This window comes from Dermacentor silvarum, chromosome 8 (assembly GCF_013339745.2).
Source record: "Dermacentor silvarum isolate Dsil-2018 chromosome 8, BIME_Dsil_1.4, whole genome shotgun sequence".
Lineage (NCBI taxonomy): Eukaryota > Metazoa > Arthropoda > Arachnida > Ixodida > Ixodidae > Dermacentor > Dermacentor silvarum.
In genome coordinates, this window is record NC_051161.1 from 7542040 (window position 1) to 7569596 (window position 27557).

At 45.7% G+C, this 27557-nt stretch overlaps 1 protein-coding gene across 3 annotated transcripts in view; it reads left to right on the forward strand.

The window, feature by feature from the left end:
* LOC119460576 (uncharacterized) overlaps window positions 1-27557 on the forward strand; it is a 100540-nt gene that overhangs the window by 62622 nt on the left and 10361 nt on the right. For 2 of the 3 annotated variants that reach the window (XM_037721534.2, XM_037721536.2), the window contains exons 9-29: window positions 277-408; window positions 750-935; window positions 2133-2264; window positions 4246-4428; window positions 6298-6429; window positions 7676-7861; window positions 8608-8739; window positions 9137-9322; window positions 9617-9757; window positions 10354-10536; window positions 10992-11129; window positions 12471-12653; window positions 12747-12878; window positions 13580-13762; window positions 15144-15284; window positions 17932-18153; window positions 19719-19856; window positions 20431-20619; window positions 22220-22351; window positions 23626-23808; window positions 26736-26876. In XM_037721534.2, coding sequence (XP_037577462.1) covers window positions 277-408; window positions 750-935; window positions 2133-2264; window positions 4246-4428; window positions 6298-6429; window positions 7676-7861; window positions 8608-8739; window positions 9137-9322; window positions 9617-9757; window positions 10354-10536; window positions 10992-11129; window positions 12471-12653; window positions 12747-12878; window positions 13580-13762; window positions 15144-15284; window positions 17932-18153; window positions 19719-19856; window positions 20431-20619; window positions 22220-22351; window positions 23626-23808; window positions 26736-26876 — 3375 coding nt within the window. The remainder of the gene's footprint in view (window positions 1-276; window positions 409-749; window positions 936-2132; window positions 2265-4245; window positions 4429-6297; window positions 6430-7675; window positions 7862-8607; window positions 8740-9136; window positions 9323-9616; window positions 9758-10353; window positions 10537-10991; window positions 11130-12470; window positions 12654-12746; window positions 12879-13579; window positions 13763-15143; window positions 15285-17931; window positions 18154-19718; window positions 19857-20430; window positions 20620-22219; window positions 22352-23625; window positions 23809-26735; window positions 26877-27557) is intronic. The other variant, XM_037721535.2, reaches the window with a different exon arrangement.

Consider the following 27557-nt stretch of genomic DNA (forward strand, 5'->3'; position numbering starts at 1 on the left):
CTTCGTCAGCAACATTGAGAGGAATTTTGAAAAGTGAGCCTTTATAAATTTTGATCGGGCCCCATGTCATGGAAAATACGGTGTCGGTGTCGGCGTCAACGGCGTCCAATAACGCTATCGCGTTCCACTCTTAAAGGCGAAGCTTAAGCGTACTCCAATTTTTTTTTGTATACCATCACGGACCGTACGGAAAGCTATGATGCTCTCTACTATCTGTGCCTGACTATAGGTACGTAATCCTTCCAGTTCGTCATTGCAAGTACATGCCTTGTGCAGGTGATTTGATGAAGGAGGAGGAGGTTCTGGAATGGCTTGTGAAGCAAAAGGAGTCCGACGAGATCGAAGATGTCACTCCGGAAGTGCTGGAAACGCTCATCAAGAAGTCCAATTTCCTGGCGGTGCTGTTCTGTAAGTAATGACGTGCTTAATTCTCCGTTTTTAGCAGCAGCATACAAGCGTACGTCCTACAGTACGCAAACTCCGCTAACAGTGCTCGTAAGGCAGGACTGCGCACTGTGTCATCGGCGCTGCGACAGTTGCGCCTCTTGCGAAAGACTCCCAGTGGACCCTGTGTTTGTTTAACCCAGGCACTGATTGGTGTCAAACTTAGTAATCTCCGAGGCGTGTTACTTTAGGTGCATGAATAATACGGAAAAATGAAACCTGTCCCTCATGGATCATGGTGCGTGCGTCCAGAAGGCGTTTGGAGTGGAAGGCGGTGTTTCGCAACAGACACTGTGCATTTTCAGACGACAAGGACGACCCGAGGAGCAGGGAAGTGCTCAAGGAGCTAGAAAACATCGATGACGACGCTGACGCGCACGACCTGCCCTTCATCAAGATCGACGACGACGAGGTGGCCCGCAACTACGGCATCGACGACGAGCTGCCCCTGCTTGTCTACTTCGAGAAGGAGATACCGAACATCTACGAAGGCGAGCATTCTTAATCGCGTGAGAGATATATATTACTGTTCCATGGTGCAGCGAAATTCAGGTGTGAACACAGCAGCGCGCCCTCCCCCCACGCCTAAAAAAACAAACAAAAAACATGCAGGAAAAATAAGAAAGGACAGCCCACTCACATTAACACCACATCGTACCTGCGATGGCGTGGTGTCGAGATCGTTTCCCTTGTTCACTGCACAAGCTAGGAAACAACCCATAACATGGGCTTCGCGTAGAACTGTGGTGTTTAAAGATGGCTCGAGAGCAAGGACCCTATATGTACATTAAGTTATTTTAATATGAAATAAGAGCGTGCATATGCGGCACCCTAGGCGCGAATTAGTACTAAACGAAGAGGGCATTTGATAGTCTACCTCTGGTGTTCTTTCATGGTGGTTGACTTTGTGCAGGCATCTACATTCCACTGCGTTTTTCGTATTTACGCAAGTGAACTACCGTGCTCTGACAAGGCCAACGTTGAAGTTTATTGCATGAACCGAGTCGATTGCATGGTGCTGCTGATGTGCAGCTACTCCTCTCGCTGTACCTAAACATGTGCACTTGCGTAAAGATGCCCGATTGAGTCAAATATTCATAAAACAAAGTGTAATAATAAATAAACACGAAATCAAGGTACGCCATTTATCCGTGACATTTTATGGGGAGCACACTGCACGCTAGAGACCAAGAGGAGAAAGCGTTGCGGAAACGCCAAACGAGAACCGACGGGCAGAATTCATGGGGGGAAAAAGGGAAAAGCCCCATTCCATTTCTTCAAAATCACTAGCATCCTATGCGGAGAATGAAACTGCTGACTGTTTATCCCGTATGATAGCGGAATCCTGGAGAAAGAGGTGTATAATTCATCCGCGAAGCTTGGCGCCATAGCGTGCTTATCTCACAAGTACCATGGAACATTTAAGATCTGTTAAGTGTTGTTGATCGTAAGAGACAGGGATGTGGGCAGGTTTCTTTATTTTCTTCGTTCCTTTTTGTCTTTATTATTTTTCGGGAGGGGGCCGCGTCAGCGGAGATAAATGTAGTCATGGCGCAGTACATATATCCACAACCATATGGTTGTGTATATATGTGCTGCACACAAAGCGTTAACCTCCGCGCGTTCGCTAAGCAAACGCGATGGGCGTATCAGAGTGACGTGAGCGCTCTTTCCTGCGCGACCAACAGGCGACCTGACGAAGGAGGAGGTGGTGATCGAGTGGCTGCTGCACCAGATGAAGTCGGACGCCATCGAGGAAGTGAGCGACAAGATCCTGGACTCGCTCATCGAGAAGCACCCCCATGTCGCCGTGCTCTTCTGTAAGGACACCGCTGTGCAATTCATCCTCCATGTTGCCCCCATCTGCCGGCCCTGATAAAATCTCGTTCGCATTAAGGCACGAGTACTAACCGCGAGGCCACCCTGTCCTGTGATTGAAGTTGGTGATATTGCAAACGGATATCTATATAGGGAGCAAGCAGGACATAATATGGACTGCTTACGTCGTAGGTTTAGCGCAAAGCAAACGACCACAAATACAAATACGCAGTGGTCGTGTGGTGCACGAGACGAGTGTCTTTGTATGTATGACCGTTTGTTTCGCGGTAAACCTATTGTAAGAACTCATGCGCCAACTAGCCCAGCTGCAAGTTCTGCTCAGAATAGGGACATTGGCGAGCATAGAGAATCGGCCATGTTGGTAAGAAGCGTTAAAGAAGCTCAAGTGCAGTACTGGAGGTGGACGAAGCGATTGCACACACACAAGTGCGTGTCGTCTGTGCACAGCAGAAATTGCGTTCAGACCATCTTGAAGAACATAGATGTGCCAGCCATAAAGGTAGGCCAGGGGACAAAACATTTGACGTAGCTTTCTGTTCTGCGTGTCTGTCCAGGCCCTTGGAAGCGTGTCCCACAAATTGCATGCATTATTGTACTCTATATACCAGTGTGAAAATGCGTGCCACCACCTGCGAAGCAGCGATTTCATTGCAATAATCTGAAATATGTTTTGATAGCACGGTATTTTGTGAACTTGACACTTGTCAAACATCGTCGTGGGCAGTATATAATATGGACGCTGAATCGTCCAGCATCATCCAGCATCGTGCTATGCACTTCTTGTCTTTGTGTACGTGTCTAGTTTGCTGGTTTAATTCTTTGCTCACCATGTGCCAACTCGCCCAGCACTTAGCCTTACAGCTAACTATACATCTAACCGTTGTTGTCCCAAAAGAACGCTTCAGCTTGCTCGGACAGACCCTTCATATGCACGTCGGGACCGTACATATGCTGTGTGGCACAAAAGCATGTGCGTTGGAACTGTATAGCTGAACTTACCTTTGCCATTTTTTGCCGAGATCCTCAGCTCAATTGAAATTTTTAGCTATTGCTTACAGACGTTACCACTGCTTTCAGTAAAATTCGTATTCTTGCTTGCTTGTATTTTCCGCCTTGCGCGCCCTGTTAAGACTAGAATATGGTCCAAGTATGAATGACTGCATCAATCAATGAAAATAATGTAAACAAATAATTAGTTATACACAGTAATTCACTAATCTAACTAATTGACCCATTTATTTTGATTTAATATCTTTTGTGGCGCTTGAGAAATTGACACTGTCCAGTACTCAAAGCATGCGCATTGACGAGGAATCCTGCCAATGTGTAGCAAAATAATTTAGCGTTCCAGGCATTGTTTCTGACAAAGCGGCTTTATCTTGAGCCCTGGAGCAACAGCACGTGGAACGAACGCGTTTGCGTGACACATATCGGGAAACACATCTTGGGACTGGCGCTTTTCGTAGTATCTTCTGTAAGTACACGTGCGTTTAGCACTGTCTGTCTTCATGTGCTTCACCTTTTAGGAACTTTATATTTACATTTAAAATTATAGAATTAAATATCTTTGTAGATTTAAACAATCTTTGTTAAATAAAAGCATCCATGGATTTTTGTTAATTAGGCACAAAGCGCATTACGCAGTTACTTAAGTCAGCCGCTTATAGTTATCTTTACCCGGAAAATAATATTCTATCGCTTTTACAATGCCTTAAATTATCTTATGTCAGCGGTAACATCTAGTAAGTACTACCGAAAGAATGTAGCCACAGTCTATTGGCATGTCTAGAGCATCGGGTTGCGTCTGTCGACTTTCTTTTATTTACTTATTATTCGCTTGGGTTGCCACGAGGCATAAGCTCAGTATGAAATTAAATATAAGCCTGCAGGCCCGTTTCATGCAGATACTGCAACAGTGACTTTTAGAATGTGTTGTCCATAATCCACCGTTTTTTTCTGCAGACAAAGAGAACGACAAGAAGTCGGAGAAGATCCTGACCGAGTTGGAGAACATCGACGACGAGGCAGACGACCATGACATTGTGTTCCTCAAGACAAACGACCCGGAGGCAGCAGAGAAGCACGGAATCGAGAGCTTTCCCAAGCTTGTATTCTACGACAACGAGATTCCCAACCTGTACGATGGTAAGGGCGACGGGACATCGGCAATGTCGTCTCATCACAACAGAACTCTGATTCGTGCTGGTCTGCACACACATAAGCGCAAATGGCAGGGTAGCGAAAACTCTGCGCATTTGCGGCGTGCTGTGGACAACACGTGTGGACCTCTGGAAAGGAGAGAGAGAGAGAGATAAAAACATACTTTAAAGAATGGTAATTTGGAAGCGCATAAAAACATGGACACGAGAAGAAACGAAAACGAAGACAAGCGCTTGTCTTCGTCTTCGTTTCTTCTCGTGTCCATGTTTTGATGCGCTTCCAAATTACCATTCCATGATGACACACCAACAAGCCCACATCGCCACTCTCGTATACTTTAAAGAGATCCTGGAGATGTTAGTCTGGCTGTTCAGTTGACATGCTACTCCAGGTGCTGGGTGGTGATTATGTCATATACAGTGATAACTAACCCAACTGAAACTCACTGAAAAAAATGGCGTTGCCGCTGTGCTGGCTCAAAAGCTATAGCTAAAACGCGCTGGTATCTGCTTTTGTATGGGAGAAAGTGAACTTAAAAAGAGCGCGGCCGACTCCGTTCCATTCGTCCGCAAATCTACGCGCTGCCACATTGTCTAGAGCACAGAAGCGGTGTGCTTTTGGATGAGTTTGTGCCGTTTGCTGCAGGACGCCACGGTAGAGAAATGCTGGCTACTAAGCATGCGCTGCCTAAGAGGCCGGAGGAACTTGGAAGGGGAGCACAAAACAAAGGCGCCACGCGTGCCCAGTTACCCGCAGTGGCGTCCGTATTTCACGGCGCAACCCTGTGGCAGAGGCGTACGCAGGCGTAAGCGCAAATGGGGGGAGGGGTCAAAGTGCCAGCGCTGTCAGCTTGCCCGCTCCTTCTACCTGACAAGTGACATGTTACGAGGCCAAGCGGTATTGAATCGGGCATCGCGCTGTGCCGAAACAGAAAACAAAAGTCACAGTCACTTTGGCGTACGCTAAAGAGGATGAAAGCGAAAGCCTACGCGCACACGAGATGTTCATTACATTTCTTGACATTTGCATTCTAATGCGTTGTCACTTCCTATTACTTGTTTTCTCCCATCAAAGGTCGTGGGTACGTGTGCCTTCATTACCTGTATCTTAATTAGCTATGCCTTAATTAACTTCGCCTTAATTAACAATAAAGGTGTGGGTTCGACTCTCGACCTTCTCGATGTCAATTGGAATCCAACTTGGAGATATTGCCGGTTCACCCATATCCCCAAGTCTTTTCGAATACCACCAAAGGTCGATGCGAGTGCCTTAATTAACTATATATTAATGAACTGTTCCTTCATTACCTTCACCATAATTAACACCAAAGGTCGTGGGTTCGACTCCCACCAATGATCGTGGGTGGTACCATCAATTTATTGTGCCGTTGAATTTTGGTGCCATAACGCCGGAAGATCAAATTTTCGTCCCTTGAGCCGTCTATGGCTTTCGCCTTAATAAGACCGATTCTGGGCTACAGAACAAGCCGTTGGCAGGACATTGCAATATCAGAATGCGTGATACCGGCGTCACTTATCTCACAGTTGCGTCGAAATTGTGTCACAAGCGGCGTCAAAATTCTGCATTCACAGCGTCTCCTAGCTGTGCCGCATGTGGTTCGCCGCCTGTTTCAATGACCGGTGGTCTACGAGAAAGCGAACGAGAGCGGCGGTTCCCCTGCGTTTCTCCCCACATTTCCCGGACTCGCCTCTGCTATTGAAGCGGCACAGGTTCACGGGTTTATAGCATGCAAATTACACACACATACGCGGAACGTGATTCACTTGCGTGTGTTATTCCGAAACATAAATCGTGACACACCTTGTGATGTGAACGACGCACTTTTTTTTTCAGGAGACTTGATGGATGAAGACAAAGTCCTAGCCTGGTTTATCAAGCAAAAAGAATCAGAAGAAATTGAGGAAATTACAGAGAAGATGCTGTTCGAGCTTATAGACGAAAACCCTTTCCTGGTAGTCTTGTTCTGTAAGTCACTGTTCATTTGCTTTGCATCAATACTTTATTTTAATGTACAGCACGTCTACAGATGACCCGTAAGACTAGACAAAAAGGCGATAAAGATGCCCATTACATAAATTCAACTCATAAGTGTTACTCTAAGGGCGCTAGGCGTCCTTATATGAGATCACATGAAGCATACCCCAGCTTCATCGTTCTTTGCTTTTATTCAAGCGCACAAAAATTCTATAATAGTGCAACCTAGTACATCTCATATCTACTGCGAGTTTGGACACTGTCTGAGGGTATGTAAATGAAATTTGTTGACTTAATTTTTCGTGACTGCATAAAATGGGTGAAAGTAAGTCCTGTCCAATTAACGCCTTGCAGTTCATTCACTAAACAGGGCTACTCTTTCTATATGGCACTATACAATATGACGTGTGTTAAATTGAAAAAATAAAAAGATTTCGGAAAGCGAAGCTCACAAGTGCGTGGAATTGTTGCCAAGCAGAAAACAACGTATGGGACAGGACAAACACAAAGAAACGGGCGAAGCGCTGTCTAGACTTCCTGAACGATGTTTAAAATTGGAGTCCCAATTTGTAGGTTCGAAAGATAGCGCTTTGTGGTAAATATAACCTTGTCCTCGCCAAGAACTCTCTGCGCAAGCGGTGGCTGAAGGTTTACCGCGGGTCATGATTTGTGATAAGGCCAGTTCGCTCGCTCCATACCAGCCCCACCGTACTAAACTTTCGTTTACTAGCTGATTATTACAATAACTTCATGGTGCCACACGTCCATGTCATTCTGGGGGTTCCAAAGTTAGAAAACCTGGTAGGTGCCTAGCAGGGAAGGCCCCGGTGCACCACGTGGTGACAGTTCGGGTAAACTAACTATGCTGTCCCGATTTTGCTGCGTACGATTAGACCTATTGAACGCCTTCGTTTTTTTTTTTTTTTTTTCATGCGCTAGAAGCGGTGGCGATTAATTTAGAGGGATTGTAAGTTTGAATTAAGGCTACGAATCGAGGATCTAAAGAATAATAGATTCAAGAGGCATTATTGTTTCGTAATGTAGCCCAGGAGGTGTCCGAGGCGATAGGAAAACATTCATGACAAGGAGCTGCTTACAAAATGACCCTCATTCTAGAAGTTCCGCTCGCCTAGAGAGGAAAACAATAGTAAAGTCTCGTTTAGGTCAAATCAGCATGAGATACTTTGCGCCCATAAACATTTCGCACTCGCCGGTGCATGCGGGCTCTATCCTTCAGATGACAAGGACGACAAAGCAAGTGCCGAGGTCCTCGCTGAGCTGGAGAACATTGATGACGACCTGGACAAGCACAACGTCCCCTTCGTCAAGATCGACGACGACAGCGTGGCCAAGGACTTCGGCATCCTCGACGAGCTGCCTGCCATCGTGTACTTCGAGGACAAGATCCCAAACGTCTACGAAGGTGCGTCTTTGTGCGTAAGCCATAATGCCAACGGAAGCCAGAATCCTTGGACCCTGGTTGCAGCTGATGTCAGCCCGAACTGATTTAAAAGCGCTAGTCTTATTTTTTAAATCAAGGGCACTGATCGAAAATATATAGTGTGCGAACTGATGCGTTCTATTTTTTATCTTCTCTTCCTTTTTCATTTTTTCTGCCCTTACCCCATCCCCCTGTGCAGAGTAGCCAACCGGAATCCTAGTCTGGTTAACCTCTCTGCCTTTCACCTCTTGTTTGATCTCTTATAGCTAAGAGCTCTTCGTCTCTTATAGCTTATAGCTAAGAGCTCTTCGAGTATCTTATAGCTAAGAGCTCCACCAACTTGTCGTCAAATTGTGCAACGAAACTCAAGCATCCCCGGCACGCATTTGAGAGTGATGAAGGCTGTGTCCCAAACGAAATAGTGTCTCACTAGATTACTGATCTATCTATTTTTTGTTGATCTTATATCTCGCACGTCCGCTATATGTATATATTCAAAGCTAGGTCTTCAACCGACTTCTTCACAAACATCGTTAGCAAATTATAAGTCACCTCTGGCGCACATCCAAACCGCAATGCCCCCGCAGCCCGCCACTCGAGATCTCGCGATGTCGAGTATCGGCGGCGGCAGTGCGGAGCGACGAATCGCGTACGTTTACAAGGACGTTCGCTATTGCTTTGTTGCTACGAGAGACATTTGCTGTCAATTACAGCGTATTTCATCGCAGGCAATCTGAAAGACGAAGAAGAGGTCCTGAAGTGGGTCCTGCACCAAAAGTCAGAGGATACCATTGAGGAGGTCACCGAAGAAATACTGGAAATGCTGCTCCGTCAAAAAGAATACGTCATGGTGTTCTTCGGTGCGTTTCCGTCCCACGGTGCTTATTGTTATTAATGTGAGGATTTGGTCGTAGCGAAGTTCCAGCTACATTTCCCTGCCTCTGAAGCAGTCGACTGCCAGTTCCTTAAGCCCCATGGCAGGCCGCTATAGGCTTTCATGATGATGATGATGATGAATTGGCTAGAACACTTTACTTATAGATATGCCACCCACATTGGCAAGTGACCGGTGCAGAAGGAAGTAAAATATCCCTTGTTTCACTCATTGCCCATCGTGTTGAAAGTCTTTTCCACCAGCAGTCTGGCAACTGTCGGGCAGTGGTGAAATGTGGCACAAATGAAAACACGCACAGCTATCGCACAGTAAATTACGCGTCATGTGTGTCTCATTCAGAGACGTGTGTTTTCTTATCGCAGCGCCTGATAACTGCAAGGAGTGCCCGAAAATCCTGGCAGAGCTCGAAAATATTGATGACGAGTCCGACGATCACGGCATAATTATCGTGACCACCGATGACACCAAGTTGGCCAAAAAGCAGGCCGGAGTGACCCGTCTTCCGGCCATCGTCTTGTTCAGGAATGGTCAGCCTGTTCATTACAAAGGTAGGCTTTTGTTTTGACTGTTTTACAATCTGTTCCTTGGTTCACATAGCTTCAGTCGACTGACCACGAACTCCAGTCGATAGCATGATAGGATGGTAAGTGCGTAATTACGCAAGTGTTTCAACGGAGGGACAGCCGTAGTTTGATCGGCATAGAACTACTGTTGTCATGTGAAGGCATTGGACTCGGCTTTCGCCAGAGGCGAAGGGGGCTTATTTAAGGAAGACAGGGGCCCACTGCACATCACGTACATCTTCGGTTGTGAGTTAACGGACGCGTGGTGCTTTCATGCAGGAGACCTTATGGACGAAGATGAGATTCTGAAGTGGATGACGAGCGAGGAGACCTTGGACATCCCAGATCAAATAGAGAGTGTCAACCAGAAGATGTTGGAGAAACTGCTGAGCACTAGCGACTACGTGGCAGTTTTCTTCAGTGAGTCTCGCAAGTGTTTTAAGTCGCGTTTGAGGGTTCACCTCCCAGGTCAGGTGATAAATAGCGCACTGCGATCGCTCCACGAGAATTAGGCCTACGTGAAAATAACCTACCATTCCTGATCAAGCACTCAAAAAAGATTGAAGGAATTATCAACTATAGGCTCGGTTGGTGGGACAATAACAAATTATTCCTTTACAGTAGATCGGCCATATATATGCGACATTTGCGACAAATTATGTTATGCAATGCAAAACGGTGAAGATTATAAACCGCTAATCTAACGCAGACAGTACCACTCTCCCACTGTCAGTAAGTTTTCTCTTGGTTAACTGGTAGTCATCCTCACCCCTACCGACGCCATTTCCTGCACAGTTATTCGCAAACTAATATGCAGTATCTGTGCAACAACTGTGCAGCAGCTGGCGATGTCAACTCGCCATGTCAAGGGTGCACTTGTGAAAACGTTTATTTTTGCAGTGTGTGACTGATACGATAACTGTAAAAGCCACTCGACTACACATTGCGATTTAACATCGAATCCGTGGCACGAGTGTAGATGATATTTTCACTTACAATCATTTCACATCACGCAGCTAAGCCCAAGTGCGCGGAATGCGACAAGGTTCTTGCCGAGCTCGAAAACATCGACGACGAAGCAGAGGCATTGGACATCGACTTCGTCAAGGTCACCGACCCAAAGATAGCCAAGGCTTACGAGATCGTTTCGCTGCCTGCCCTGGTGTTCTTCAAGAAGAAGTTTCCTCAGTACTACGATGGTGAGCCACAGAAACACCGCACCTATTCTTCTGTTTTCTGCACTCACTGCTGACAAATGCTGCCTAGTGTGGCAGTCGAACCACTTCTGCACAACAGTTCGAACCACTTCTGCACACAAGTTTATACAGCTGATAAAACTACTATCCTTACTTCATATAGCTATCTACTAATTTGCTATCGCAATTGGTGCTTCGCCTTTCGGGTGAAACTGCGGCAACTTTTTATCATTCATCACTCACAGCCAGCATATCGCGGACTGTGCGCCGCTCGGGCCACTCACGAAGAGCGAAAAGGAGTAGCACCGGAATAGAACCATTACATTATCGTAGCGGAGTGTGAGGACACATCGCAGGAAAATGTGAATCAGGTTGTTTCGAGGCTCGTTTAGTGAAGTGCCCACAGTTTATTACGCGTGGAATGAAAGCCTCCGGAATGGTCTTCCTTTGTTCGGCAGGAAACCTCAAGGACGAAGACCAAGTGCTCAAGTGGCTGACTGAAATGAAGGAGAGGTCCGACGATGAGATCGAGCTCGTCGATCGCAGGATGCTGGAGATGCTCTTGCAGGACATGGAAAGCGTCGCCGTTTTTTTCTGTAAGGCCCCCGCGTGACTGTGTTGTCAATACTTCGCGAACGAACCGTATTGCTGGATACTTCATAGCATCCTTGCGTAGAATAACCTGTTCGACAGGCTTCGGGACGATGTGACCGAAGACAGAACGTACTGGCAATAGGAAGTGCATTATACCTGGCGTTTTCAAGGGGTCCCAGAGCTGCTAGCAACAGGAAACAGCATGTCTCCTTGGCACATTCCATTTGGGCGTTCATTTTCTCGGCAAGCGGTGGAAATCTTGTGCGCCTGTTAATAGCAAAAGTTCTATCGCTAAGTTAATGGAACTCGAGCGGAGGAACTGTCAGCAGAAGTTCTATCCCTCGCAAGACTAAACCAATATGAATATACAGCACTGTATACAGCGCTGTTTGAATTGCTGACAAATGCTGCCTAGTGTAGCAGCAATGTATGCAAGACTGAAGCAAACAATGAATATACAGCTACCATTGCCCCGCAAATACTGGCATGAATCAGTGTGGGTAATATTTATGACATCGCCACCACCATGGGAAAAATTAGGTAGCCTCGTAAGCATGCGAAACTGGTCGGGTAGATTTGTCTGCGATTATTGCGTGCTCATTCAATTTATTCTGCCTAATGTGACAATCAATTGCTCTGCAGGAAACGGCGACATAGTTAAGTTTCCAGTATTTCAAATTTTAAGAAAGTTATGAACAATTCAATGAAACTGCCAGCATGACTGACGTGAAACTTGATGATAGTGGAATGAAAGAAAGTGAAACTCCTCGAACACTTACATTTAGGTACCCGTTAAAGAACCTTTGTAGTTACGTGAACTTCATTTTGGCGAGTTGCTTTATCTTGAATTGTAGAAGAAATCTTTAGTAACAACTTGCCATGGTGGAGTTGGTTTATCTTGAGTTCACAGCGCTCGTCCTGTCGTGGTTGTTTTCTTGTTCATGCCCTCGTCCCTTCACGCTGCTTCAAGTTATATATATTCTAAAAAACGTTAGGTGCTCAAAATTATTTTTAGGATTGCTTGGTCAGCTTTCATAATCCATCTTAAAGCACCGCGAAAATATGGCCCTTTCCAGTGCCATCCTCGCCCGTCAAGAAGAGATAAAGCATTAGGCTGACTAGCTGGATAGATGGAAAGTATAAGCTTCCAATTTTTAACGCGGTGGTGGCTGATGCCACGGAGATAGTTATTCTTACGTCTCTTCTGTGTTCGTTACCGGCCCCTAAGATCCGCAGATGAATAATCAAAGTAAATAGTATACACCTAGATACAGCGCACTCGGCATATCTGTTTTCCCCCTCTCTTTATATATGCCGTCTTTTTTTTTTTTTTTTCGAAACAGTCTCCGATGACTGTCCCGACTGTGACAAGGTGCTGGCGGAACTGGAGAACATCGACGACGACACCGACAAGCAGGGCATCTACTTCGTCAAGATCGATGACGAAGCGTACGCCAAGGAGCTCGGCGTGTCCGAGTATCCGTCCCTGGTCTACTTCGAGCACGGCTCGCCAAGCATCTACGTGGGTGCGTGCCTACTCATTTGAAACTAGCCAGACTGGGCCAAACTGGCCTGCTGGTCTGCGCATTTATAGCGAGGACGCCCGCCTCTTCGCGCAGGTGATCTCACGAAGGAGGAGAACGTGCTGGAGTGGTTGGTACAGCAGAAGAACGAAGACACCATCGAGAACATCAACAGGGACATGCTCAACAAAATGATCATCGACACCGACTATTTGGCAGTTTTCTTTTGTAAGCAATGCTTGCTTGAAATTATTTTCATTTTTATGCCTACGTCCGTTCAACGCAATATATATATATATATATATATATATATATATATGCAAAGTTTGGTGCGCCGCTCAAATTGTAATCGGCTGAGCATACTTTGAATATGATGGTAGCTGGACTGTAGCGGTATATGCTGACAAAAAGAGGTAATAACAGACTTTTGATTTCAGCTTCAATGTTTCACCTTGTTGAATAAGGTAGTACAGAAATTGTGACATTGCTTGACGATGACCATTTTGCGACACGAGCACCTTAGCCAGGACATGCCAACCTTATTAGTAAGCTTATCTCTCGAAAGCCTATCGATTTCGCTCACTTTAACGTGCCCACCACCGGCCAACTGCATGCAAGCAACAGATCAGACTCCTGATCCTGCCATGCTGCTTATGTGCTCTTAACGGTTTCACAATGTTCACATCCGGTTGAATCGCAGCAAGGTTTACTTCCTCCAGCATGAGCAGTATTGGTCATTTCCGAGACACAGATCTTTTCTCAACCTTCATTCGTTCAATGCACTGTGTCTATAGAGAAACATGTTATCTTCTCGTGTGTCTCGCGTACTGCATACGTTATTCCTTGATGCCCGCCCATTCCAACAACATGTGCTTAAGTATTGCAGTATATGCGAAATGTGTGAATGTACCATTCATTTGCATTGGAAGACCTAGAAGATGATGACGAGAGCAAGGAGATGCTGTTGCATTTGGAAAACATCGACGACGACTGCAGCGACTACGAGGTGCACCTGGTCAAGATGCAGGACAACTTGATGGCCAAGAAGTACGGCATCCGGAACCCGCCAGGACTCGCCTACTTCCGGCACGGCAAACACCTCAGGTTCACCGGTGAGCCATGCGTTGGAGAACATATACGGGCTACAGAACGTATAGATGAACTCGTACAGTTGAAAGAGGAGGAGCAGTAGTCGGAGGCGCCCTTATGGGACAGTGGATCACAGAATGAGACGTAGGCGATGACAAGGGTGCGAGCGTCGTGAGCGGCTGCCTCACTGTGCGCGCAGGAATGCAGCGGGATTAAGACGTGTCGCAACTGGAAAACAGCAGCACTGAAGCAGGACGAGCAAGAACAAGACGACGCGGTGACTGACAACAGCCTTGTCGTTCTTCCTCTCGTCCCGCTACAGCAGTGTTGTTTTCCCAATCGCTGTGTATATCAACTGAGTAAAGTTGTGCAGCATTATGAACGAGGTGCTTCGCAGCCTCGTTCATCGTGCATACAAGCACATCCGTCTCGCGCCCTGATCCGTTTTGAGCTGCCGCATACGTAGAGTTTGGTCCCCCAAAGAACACGCAAGTGACGGAGAGAAATGCAATAAATGTAAAAGGCAAAATTATTTTTCTGATTATAGGACATCAAGTGCCGAGCGCGAAATTCCTGCTTCTTCAGTTCTTTCGAGTGTAGTTTTGTACGAGTAAGGCTTCGCAGATGACCGCTATGAAATGAAAGTAAGCGACAGAAATCTCCGTCGTTCAGGGTAGAAGATGCACTGCTTTTGTTTTTCGCTGTCCCGAAATAATTCCCGTGCTCGTCTATCAAGAGGTGCGCTTCAGAAACAACACCTGCATAGCTGTGTTCGTTTACATGCACTGTCACTATACCAAACATGGGGGATAAGAACCAGTGTCCAGGTTCACGTATTCGAACGTCCGCAAGAATGCTTCACAACAAACAAGCGGTAATTAATCGTGGTAATGATGAAGATGATGGTGAAATCGCCGAATAATTACAAAAAGAAAAAAGAAAAGCATTGCACCTCCATCAGTAGCGTACGATAGCATTAGCCTTGCGTCGCCCGCTAACGCAAGTATTTTACGCTATACTAAATCTCTAGATTTGCGGGTCCCATGATTCATGTTCTTACGTGCGTTAATCTTAAAACAAGCACTCCAAATTTGTTTTGTTAGTAAGCTATATATGGAGAAAATAAAGAAGCTTGGAATTTCTGCACAAGAGAGTTTCCTGCCATCAACAGTAATACCGTGCTAAAGTATGCATCCACAAGGTATGCCGACGAATCACATGGAAAATACCCGCTTCGTAATTGCAAAGCGAGCAAGTGTGAATGTCTAATATTGTACTGAGCGGAAAGTCATCCCAGAAGCTAAGCACCATTGAACGTTGCGCGAATAACGTTTGTCCTGCTGTACAGGTAGATCACGTCCTTGCCCCTTCTCTAAACAGCGTATTGTATTTTTCCATGGACAGGAGATCTTTTCGACGAAGAGGAAGTGCTGGAGTGGCTCACCAATCCAGAAAACATGGAAATGGATGACGCCATCGAGAGAGTGAACAGGCGGATGTTCGAAAGGATCCTGGCCAAGTCTGAGTACCTGACCGTGTTCTTCTGTAAGCTGGTTTCTGCGGTACCTTGAAGTGACATGAAACCGATCACGAGACACCGGCAACGTAATCTCTCGTTCTGCAGTGGCCTCGTTTGTCACCCGCTTTCTGTTTGAGCTGGCGAGAGACTCTCAACCAAACTCAAGATTTCATTAATAACATGATCTCTTCCTTCGATATAGTACTACATTTATGAGATGTCAAGAAACACATCCTAATGGTATAAATGGAAGCAGTAGCATGAATACCGTCTTCTCATGGAAGCAGAGACGTACGCACGCAAGCATTTCTTTTTATTTCTTCCTAGGATCATTAGTTCGAAAGATAATAATAAGACAGATAAGTGAAAGTTCAACGCATCAAAAAAAAAAAAATGTTCAGCTAAAATAGCCAACGTCTGACCAACGTCATACGTTCTAGCCTGTCCCGCAAAATATTGCCGGTCAATATTCGTCGCCACTCATAAGGTAAAGAAACGTGAAAAAGAAATTCTGCACTTCCAGCCGGGAAGCAAAATAAGATCTCTCGATCCTGAACATTTTTAGACTCGTTTCTACTCGACTATGGGCTATTCGGCGCTAGCGTGTGCTCTGACTGCTTGCTCTGCTATGCGCATGAGTATAATGATGTGCTTTATGGGGTCGTTGCGTGGGTCAGAGAAAGAAGTAATCTCGACGGCCACGACAAGGAAGTGTGACACGATGTTTATCTCACTCTTTTTTTTTTTTTTTTTTTTTTTTTTTTTTTTTTTTTTTTTTTACTGGACGCGGTATTTAGGATACGGGGGTGATGCCGGCCGCCAAAAAGAAAGAGAGATGGGGAAACGGCCCCATTAGTTATCGAAAAAGACGGTAACGACGGCGGTAACACATTGCTTTCTGAGTGAGAGACAGGTGTGAACACCGTAAGTGTACATTGGTAACAGTTATCGATTGATGGCGTTTAGCACCCTAAAGCATCACACGGGCTATATAATGTACGAGAAGGTTGTTTGACATGTAATCTTGAACCTTGTATGTTGTAGGTTAGGCACATTGAAGATCTAAGGAGTAGCCGGCGCCTTATTTGTGCGTCAACATCTCCTTATATCATATCAACAATAAAAAAAAAAAAAAACGACGCGCGTACTGGGGGGTTCCGGAATAGAGTCGATCTTACTTGCATGCCGCATTTGCACTTATAACGGCCGCCGCTGCCGGCAAAGGAACCTGCGACCTCGTGCTCAGTAGCAGAGCGTCATGGCCACTCGACTACATTAATAGGAAACGTTTCCCGATGAACATGTTTCCGGATGCTGAATAAGCATTTTTTAACGCGGCCCCGTGTCGCAGAAAATCCGGCGTCGGCCCGCGGCCGAGAAAATCATCCCCAACCACGCAGGTCCTCCAAATATATTTTCCCTGTCAGGAAGTGCTGATGAACTTATAAAAAAAAGAAAAAAAAACAAGACATTTTTTTAAACACTCGTTTTGAAAATCTATGATGATTATATGTCTTTTTTGTGTTTTTTTTTTCTTGTGGCGCAAGGGCCAGCTAGGTGTGGCCAAAGAGCGCCATGACTGATAATGTTGTGTTAAGCGCTGATTGGTCAGTTGCGATGATGGGATGGTTATAACATGGCTGTGAAGTGGCCTAAAATCAATCGCTATCGTAGAAGCGTAAAACGATATATAGTATAAAATTATGACAGTATTACATGGAGTGGTCTATGGGTAAAGTACGAATGACAAGTGATGATGGGGCTAAAATGTGAGAGTACGGAAATAGCACGTATGCCTTCTTAAGGCCTTTGATCCCAAAGGCTGGGAGGCAGGTGCTTTCTTTGAACGCAGCTACCACAGCAGAAACCTCTGTTAAGAGGCCGTGCTGCGGATTTCCTATGGCTATAACATGAAAACTATGTACATCTTTTTAAAATTCTAACAAGGATTGATATTTAAAGGGAGGTTCTATACCTATGATCATTAAAGTATGAAGTGGAATTTGCTGCCGGTGTGGTGATGGAAAATGCTTTTTCCTGTTAGCGTCTAATTCAGTGCATTGTAGCAGGATGTGAAGCACGGTAAGTGGCTCACCACATTTATCACACGTGGGTGGATCACCACCGGACAAGAGGTATGCGTGTGTACTGCGTGTGTGTCCTAAGTCTGCAAAGTGTTACTTGTGTACGGCGGTTCTTTGATACCGGCGGTCAGTTGCCAAGATACGGCTTGATAACATGTAGTTTATTTTCTGTTTCTTTATCCCACAACTGCTGCCAGTAAGCCCTGAGCTTTTTCCTTAGGGAGGGCTTGAGGTCCATTACAGATTGTAAATAACGGTAGCATATTTGGCATAGTAATAGGTGCTCGAAAGGTGAGTGGCTCCAACTTCTTGTAAAAGTATCGTGTTTAGAAAAGAGCGCTGGAAAACAAACGAACAGCAAGGAAGAAACGGAGAGCCGTGTAGGTGTTCTTCCGCCTCCGTCCGTGGTTACACGTGTCCGTGATGTTTTTCGTATATGAGGAAAGGTGTAAAGGCCATGCGGTGCTACCAACAACGTCGATTTCTTCTAACAATTGAGTGTTTAATATACATAAAGAGAGACAGAGAAAGAAAAGAAGGAGAGCTGTGCACGTTATTTGGCTGAAACGGGGCGTCTTGGCATACGCAGACAGCAAGACGGGCTGCAAGCAATGCGTGAAGGTTCTCGAGGAGCTCGAGAAGATCGACGACGACGCGGACGCGCACGGCATCAACATGGTGAAGATCGACGACATGGCGCTCGCCAAGAAGTACGGCGTGTTCGCCATCCCGGCCATCCTGTTCTTCCGCAACGACGACAAGGATCCCGTCATCTACGCTGGTCGGTGGCTCTCCTCCGGTGACGACGGTGGTGTGCACGCATACAGTAGCTGCATGCCACCCCTGTACAAAGGAGAAAAGTAACGCGCCAGTTCTCGGCCCATCCCGCCAGGGGGCGGCGGCCTCGAAAGATGGCCGAGAACGAGGCACGAATCGATATCGCCCGAGCGCGGTCATACAGAAGTGTGACCGCGTGGTCGACCGACACGGGCACGCCATGCTGGCTAACGCATCATTTGCCCATTTTTCATGCGCGAATGGCCAGCTTTCTTTTCCTTTTTTTTTTTTCGCAAGAAGACGGCACAGACATGGGGGCAAGACGCGAAGAGACAAGTTACATTACCCGTTCAATAGTATCGCGCCAATAACACTTGTAGAGCACTAACATATGTTGTAAATATTGCGCGTAGGTGATATTGTGCATCGGCTGTTAGCCCTAACGCTTATCACGTGAGCACGAGGCCGATATTTTTACTGTTTTACACCTATGAAAAGAACAATGAAAGTGTAGGCGGCTGTATGAAGTGCATGCGGCAGTGGTAAGACCGGAGACATATTGGTCGAGTACTCCCGCAAACTAGGTTTAGGAAGGAAGGAAGGAAAGAGTGGAGAAGGAAAGGCAGGGAGGTTAACCAATTTGGCACAACCGGTTTGCTACCCTACACATGGGAGCGGGATGAGGGGGAATGAAAGATGGGGAGGAGAGAGAGAGCACATAGCACAGCACACACATCGTCAGTCACAGTCCGTCACTCTTGCGTGGTACGTGACATCACTGTCACAAGACCATTTCTTTTAAACATCTAAGTAGCCCCTTCGTCGCCTTCAGCTGTGATGTCTTCTGTCGACGACATGTGAGAATCGTTTCAACTGACATAGGTCTATGGTCAAGGTGGGCTAGAACGGACGCCAGGGACTGTCGCGTAACATTATATTCAGGACAGTCGCATAGAATGTCTTCTAGCGTCTCCTCGCAAAGACAGGCACTAGCCAAGACTGTACGCCTGTTCACTCATACACAGTGCGCGACTACGTGAGTATGCAGCATGGTGGGCCCGCTTCTTACTTTTCTCACCTTGTACGCTTCCTCTATATTACGCGGCCAAACGTGAATGCCAAGCCTTGCTGAAGCACGCTGCTGTGAAAGAGCTCAATTGAAGACTCAAAATTTTACCCACGAAGGCTATCAGGTACTCGCTGTAAAACACGGAATTAGGCAAGACACGACACACGGAAAACGCAATAATGTCCCTTCTGTGACACCCTGTCTCTTGTTAGTGCCCTACATGTCTTGCACCACGAACACACGCGGAATCTAACAGAACCTATCGAACACCCTATCATTACAGCTTTGGACGCGTGTAATGTAAAGGAGCTAGTTTCGTGTACGTACATGTTACTTCTATCGCACAGTTAAAAAGAAGGCGTACATTACACTATGTGCACGCTATACAGATCCCTGATTTGCACTCTTTCTGATAAGAATGTTGCTTGCAATTCCATAGTTACGAGATGTGGCACACGAAAAGAATAACGAAAGCTTAGCTCGAAAGTTAAGCTGTCGTGCCAAGCGCCATCATATGTTCTGTCTTCAAGGTGACTTCAAGAACGGCGAGCACATCCTCGAGTGGATTCTACTGCAAAAGAACCCCGGAAGTGAAATCATCGAAGATGTAGACGGAGAAGGGCTGAAGAAGCTAATCAAGGCGGCGAAGTATCTGGCGGTTTTATTCTGTAAGTGCTTTACTTTTTCACCAAGAGAGAGAAAGAGTTTAATGGAAGCTGAAGATGTCAGCCCTGCTATATGAAGGACTTGCTACTTCAGATTGGGTATTTGAGATGACATGAAGAGGTTCTAATTCTACGACTCGTGTTATCCTTTAAATACAAGGACTGATAACGAATTGTAACAAAGCACGTATACACACAGGTAGACAAACACACCAACTATATAGGGACAGTTTTGAAAGAGAGTATTGGGCCTATATGCATTGTTAGACATATTCAGTTAAAAACAAAGAACAAACGGAGCGCAAGAAGTGAAAGACACGAGCGTTCATGTCTGTCTCTTCTTCCTGCCGCATGCATGCGTTCCGTTTCTTCTTTTTCTTTTTGTGTGTATGTCTTACCATAAGAAGTCGAGGCGTTTAACACTGCGTGTTAAGGCTTGCGCTAACGTCTAACGCGTCTGTGACACGTTACGCACAGGCAACGCTTGCCCCTAGACATTTCCCGAAGCCGTTTCCCGCTAGTCCCAGGCAGCAGTCACTGCACTGCTATTGCAAGTCATCGCTTGCGCTCTTCCCAGATTCGGACGGGTCCGAATGTGAGGATTGCAAAAGCGTACTGGATGAGCTGGAGAACATTGACGACGACACAGACCGCCACGGAATCCAGTTCGTCAAGACAACCGACATTGCCATGGCCCAGGAGTACGGCGTCAAGGAACTGCCAGCGCTTGTCTATTTCGAGAACCAAATACCCAACGTGTACGAAGGTAGGTCGCGCCAGTTTGTCAATCTATACTTGTGGCCTTCTCACTTCTTAGGCAATTTCAATGTGGCTTGAATTCTTCTCAGCAAATGACGTTACCGCCGTTCCTGTACTGTTCAGAGTTAGTGTCGCTTATACGCGGTGATTAATTCTAAAGCTTTACGGAATTTTGAAATATCGCCTGTGGCAGATAACATAATTCTAGCCCTTGAACTGGATTATTTAGAGGTGGACACTACTTGCGCAAGAAATTGAAGCAAATATTCAATTAATTAACAAAAATTCACTAATTAACTTTTTGAGTGATTACTTTACGGCGCATATTGCAATTTACGAATTGTAGCCGGTGAGATGAGAGGCGTATCCAGCTGGAATTAATTTCCAGAATGACACCAGTTTGAAGATATGCGCCATAAAACTAGCCGTAAAAATGCAATTTTGTTCCACTTACTTTTTAACAAAACGCTCTTTTATGCAATGAAGCACAAAAGCAACTGGAACGCCCATGTATTTCGTCCTACACGTTGGGAAATAGTTTCTCGAAACTGAGGTCATCCTGGAAATTAATTTCAAGTGAATACGTCCTGCAAGGTCACCGGCTATGATTCGTAAATTGCAATATGCGCCGCAAAGTAATTAATAAGGAAGTTAATTAGTGAATTATCGTTAATTACCTGGATATTTATTGCAATTTCTCGCGTTAGTAATGTACGCCTCTTCGAATAATCTAGCTCAAGGACAAGAATTATGCTATCTGCCACAGGGGTTCTTTTTTTTAATCCGTAAAACTTAAAGATGACCACCCCGTATAACACTTCTCTCGTTAAGTGATTCGGAACGGCCATCGCTAATAAATTAATAAAACAAAAAATAGTGGTCCCTAGATTTGTTCTGGAGCCCCATGGCTCTACGCATATAACTGACGTTCGATATGCGTTACGCGATTTCTTCTTGTAATTAAGCAGCCTGTCTTACGAGAATTGTTTCCGCGACCGTCGCTGCGCCTTGCAGTGCCCTCTAAGCTGACGGTGGAATGACGTCGGTAGCATTTCTTCGGTACTTCTAGTGTTTTGTAAAAGTGTCTCACTCTTGCTACCTCAGTAGAACCTGTTGTCTGCGAAAGTGCCGTAGTCTTTTCCGAACCATGTTTCATCGTACGATAACCGCTATAGACCGTCCTATATCAATAAAAACACCAGAGACGCCATCCACAATAACCTGCGAGGCAGCGAATATGCACTCCTATGCCACGTGGGGTTCTTTGTAAAAAGCCACTGTAAGTATTCCGCCTACGCAAGGATGGTTTCAAATCAGTTCCCGCAGGCCCTTCGAAGCGCACAGTTTACGTTACTATGCAACTTTGGCCATTGAAGGGTTCGTTTCGTTTTGTGGGCGCAGTACATCCCGTTGCGCAGTGTGAAAGCGAAAAATAATCGCTTCGTGGCGCATTTGATAGACGGCACCACTCTTTCATTCTTTTTTTTTTTTTTTTTTGGTGGGGGGGGGGGGGGGGGGGGGCGTCTTTCTAACCTACAATGATCTTACGGGTTTCCCATCTCTGTTATGCATCAATCAGAATAAAACTTGCTGTTTGCGATATGCAGGTGACCTCGGCGCAGAAGAGGAAGTTCTTCAGTGGCTCGTCTTGCAAAAGTCAGAAGACACGATCGAAACTGTGAACCGTGACATGATGGATCGGCTCATTGAGGAAACGCAGTATTTGGCAGTTTTCTTCTGTGAGTTAACCATTGCCCGTGGTTTAATTCAGCGCGTCCGTGTTTTTGTCCTGACAACCCGTAGAGTCCGAACGCCTGCACACTGCTCACTTTGAATGTAAACTTCTTCCGCTCTTTGCGCGCTTAGATTGGCGCTCATAAACAGCTCCCACCTATGGTCAGAGAAATCACCTCCCCCCTTTTTCTCGTATTTTGTTGACTTTCATGTGACAAAAATTACCGTCAACAGTCTGCCAAGACCGCGACCTGCACGCTGATGAAGTTTCTGCGTGATGACCTCCGTGCATGCAAAAGATGAGTGTCATGCATGTCAGTGTGTGGTGGCGTTAACACGGCGTGAAATCAAGAAAAAAGAACATATTTACATTTTTTGAAGTTATATTCGATCTTTTGTTTTGTCCATAACAATGAGAGTTTCTTCGTCAGTGAATTCTTTGCTACTCTTCTGTGCATTCATTGTGTTCTGAAGGACTACGTAACAACCAAGTCTATGGGCCTCCGCCATCTGCGTCGGTATATATAGATGAATACTTCAAAATTCAGTCGTAAGTCCCCGAATGAGCTACCGCTCGGCCAGAAAACTCGTAGCACTACCGTAACTCCTGCGCCACTTCTCCTGCTCCATAAGTGTGACGGTATGGAGCAAACTAGCACGACTCGCGATTCTGTTGCATAAAGCAAATTCTTGGGTTTTACATGCCAAAACCAAGATATGATTATATGGCAAGCCGTATAGTGGGGGACTCCGGATTCACTTGAACCACCTCGACTTTTTTAACGGGCACTCAATGCACAGTACAAGGGCGTTTTTGCATTTCGCCCCCATCGAAATGCGGCTGCCGCGGCCGGGATTTGACCCCCCCCCCCCCCCCCTCCTCGGTCTTAGCAGAACAACGCCATAGCCACTATGCCGCCACGGCGCGTTTTGTATAAAGCACGAAATTTATCATCATCCATGGACTACAAGGTGCGGAGTCCTCTCGTCACGCGAATGGTGCATGATCTGTGAATGTTTCAAGAGGAGTGTTCAGTTTACGCGAATTGCAGTTAATTGGACGTGTCAGCGTTGTTTTATGCTTGCACAAGAAATATCACTGCTGAGCCTTGAAAGTCACTGCAACGTGAAATCTTGCGCTTTTCGCGATTGGCGGAAGCTGTGATAAGTATTGCAGGAAATAAAATATGGAATAATTCATCGTACGTCTTCATTGCACGTGATTTTCTCGAAGATTGCATGCGATGGTCTTCTTTTCGCTTTCTTTTTTGCCTGACAGACAAGCCCAATTGCAAAGCTTGTGACCAAGCCCTGCAAGAGCTGGAGAACATTGACGATGATGCCGACCTGTACGGCATCCACATGGTCAAAATTCAGGACCCGTCGCTGGCCAAGCGATACGGCATCAAAACATTCCCTGCTCTGGTTTACTTCCGCAATGCCAACCCACTCATATATGACGGTGAGTCAATCACCCGGGCATCTTGTTTGTTTCTGACAACAAAGTTGAACACAGCAGGATTATTATTATTATTATTATTATTATTATTATTATTATTATTATTATTATTATTATTATTATTATTATTATTATTATTAAAAACTGTGATGAAACTGAAAGACCGTGGACACAAAAAAGTAGAAGAAACAAGCCTAGATAAGTGGAAACGAATTTAAACGTTGTCATACTCATTGCAAATTATTTCGTAACCGTGATCACTATACCATGTTTTTTGTTCGGTGGGACAAAATTATTTCACCTCAAGTAACCTTTCTCACTCTGGTACGTTGAGCAGGCTATCAGCAGTCCATGAAGAGCTTATTTTCACGTGCATCGAAACGTCCCTTTCTTGTGGCGCTGGTACCCAAGCTGGATTCGTGAGCACTAATGAACAGGGCTCTGTTATCTACGAAGTCACTAGCGGAATTCAAGGATCCGTTCTTCGACCTGTTCTATTCTTACTTTTTATAAGTGTCATTTCGTCAACAATTCGACGCTCTTCATTCCTTCTATATGCTGACCAATTAAATGTGTTTAAGTGTCCGATAGTGTTCGTGACTACATAGGCCTCCAAAAAGACGTTTTTCTCTCTCCAGCTGGTGCACTGAAAAAAAAAAACATTTTCCAAAACTATGATTTTCTGAAACACACAATTTGCAAGTTCTGTACTCTCTTCGTGATGTGTCATTGCCTAGGGTCGGGGAAATTAAAGACTTTGGAGTGGCCCGAACCTGGCGTTGGGTCTGTGTTAAAGAAGAGTATAGTGTTCGCCTTTTACTATGCACTCATGCTCTTTTTATTTATTAAGCATGAAATGATTTTAGCTCCCGTTGTCGGCAACCTTCAAATGACATTGAGCCAAAAGCCAGAGCTGTTATCCGGGCACTCAAACCAGAACATCTAGGCATCGTTGCTGACAAGGAAATTTATTTACCCGTAGGCACGCGTACAACAGTTGTATGAACGTAGAATACAATATAACGTAGCCCACATACAATACATCGTACTTGATATAAACAAAACAGATGCGCAAACAAAATAGTAAATTGCGTCTGCTTGACATTGACTTTGCCACACATCAAAAACATTACGACAGCGTACATGCAAAATCATAAATGTCAGCCTCGGATTCATGAATGACACCCGAAGCACACACAAGTACAGTTGTGAGAACAAAACGAGATTATCCCGGCAACCAGTCAAAAGTTAAGAAAATGTGGCCTCTGGCCCCCAAACCTTTGTACGGGACCGCATTACACACGCTAGATACTTCCTTAACAAGTTACAAAAAATATTGCTTCCGATTTCTTCCTAATGTTCGTTCACAATATCATGCAAGCTGTAACTTTTAGTACGTTGAAGTTTTACTCATTATAGGGCCAACTGTCCTTGGTGCGGTGGCATACCTACCCTAATTCACGTAACTTGGGAGTGCGCTAAGCACCCTCATAGACCAAATACCAGTGACACAATGGAGCAGTGGGAGGCACAGCTCGCCCGCTCCGACCTGGCAAGACAAAAGTCTTTAATTAGCCAGGTCAGGCAGGCGGTGGGGCCCTGGACTGAGAGGCTCCGACCACCCCTCCTTAATATCTTTTCCATTACAATAAAGTTTCTATTAAAGTTTCTATTTGTCATTTCCAATAGCGCCGTTCAAAAGGCTGGTAGAGCGGTTGCCTGTGCTCTTTTGAACGCCAGCGGTCCGCGAGTCGTGAGCAGTCCGCGACAAGAAGAAAAAGCAGCGACAGACGCTGAGCGCGCTGCACTGTTGGAAGAAGAAAGGCGGTTGAAGGCGGCGGCACCACAGGCAGCAAAAGACGCCATAGTGTAGCCCATTTCATGCTTACATCAACTCTCGATTTCGGGAGAGCCAGAATTTTATTCATTCATTCATTTATTTATTTATTCTATGCTAATGAAGAATACGGCGGTAGGCAATGACATTACGAGAGTTCGTAAACCTTTGCGACAATGTGCAGCACCCTGCAGCTTGATGATGTTACGAAGGAATGGTATAGTGCTTGGGAACGGGAGATTGCCATCACTGTCACAGCTTTGTCTGTCGAAACTGCCTTTGCTGAGCTGAGGACAGTGTTGGGAAATGTTTCCTATGGTCGATGCCACAGCGGCCACCAGAATGCATGCTTGCTTAATGCTTTCCTTGCGCATTTATTTTGCCTTCATTAACTGTGTTCGCTGTTTATGCCACGGAAATAGAGAGACCAAGGTGCACAAAACTTGAGCCTTTTCTTGGCATGCAGAAAAGCAGCAGCGAGAGGTCACGTGAGCGATGGCAACACCCAGTATTGCCAGGCATTGCGGCATTGGATGAGCACACCGCTGGTAGTTGTAGGTGCATTAGAAAAGAATGTTACGTTAAGCTTGATCGGTAAATTATACATTCTGAATACCAGAAGGGTCAATCCAATAGTGCGAGCGGAGCCTTGTCAAGCCAAAAAAGAGGCAAAAACGAAATACGGGCTTATAGTTCGAGCGCTATAGCTTCTTAAGGCCTTAGGATTAGTTGATAAATCAATAAGTATTATAGTGACATTCTAAAGAAACCAAAGGTTCAGCCTAGTGAGCTTTGATCGCTTCTTTAAAGGCCAAAGACAACGTTAACTTTCGAATATACTTGGAAATATTTGGCGTCGTATTGACATACTGTATAGCTATTTGGTTCCGCCGCGAAATTCAAAGGGAACCTTGGCATGCAGTTCAATTTCTCCGCTAATAGCCGACATTTTTTCCGTCAAACAGAGCCAGGTAGATGCTTGAAATATATATATACACTAGACTAAGCTAAGTTAGTGTTGCTATCTATAGATAGTGTCTTTCACTAGTGTCGCACCCATTGTGTTACCGCTAAGAAGCACCTTGTCGTCCAGGCGACATCAAGAATGAAGAGGCCGTGTTCGAATGGCTCATTGACGACGACAACCGGGAACTGGCCGACGAAATCGAGGCCGTCAATAAGAGGATGCTCGACAAGCTGGTGGACGACTCGCCTTTCCTCGCCGTTCTCTTCTGTAAGTGATGTTTGCATGTTGACGAACGCTACGCCCACATCAATCGGTTCACACTCGGAGAGCTTTAGGCAATCGTCTCCGATTTTTTTTTCCCCGGAATGATCGCGATATGTCTTGGGAAATCCTCAAGCGAGATATTTAACGAAAATGTGCCGTAATGACCTAGCTATACAAGCTTTTAAATTGATAAAAACTTCTTCCGCGTTCCTCTTTGTGCCCGTATAACTTACGATGGTTCCCCGCGTTGTCTGCACTGACACTGCAAACCTCAGGTGCAGCCACAGCCTAGCGCTTTCGGTGCAGACGTCACGGCATGGTTAGTGACGTCGCAGTGCGATGCCGGAGGAGGAAGGCGAGGCCGTTCTATTGTTCATCGCAATCCGTTGAGTGAGAGTATTCGGTCTCGGCGGTCATGGCAAAAAACATTCAACGTGCGAAGCCCGCGATTTGATTATGGGGCACGCCGTAGTGGGGGCCTCCGGATTAATTTTGACCATCTGGGGTTCTTTGACGTGCACCCAATAATGCACGACACACGGGCGTTTTAGCCCCCATCCAATCGAACCCGCGACCTCGTGCTTAGTAGTGCAACGCCATAGCCGCCAAGCCACCACGGCAGGTCGGTCATGACTGTACACAATTCACTTGTCCAGAGATTATGTCCAGTTCTATAAGTTCTAC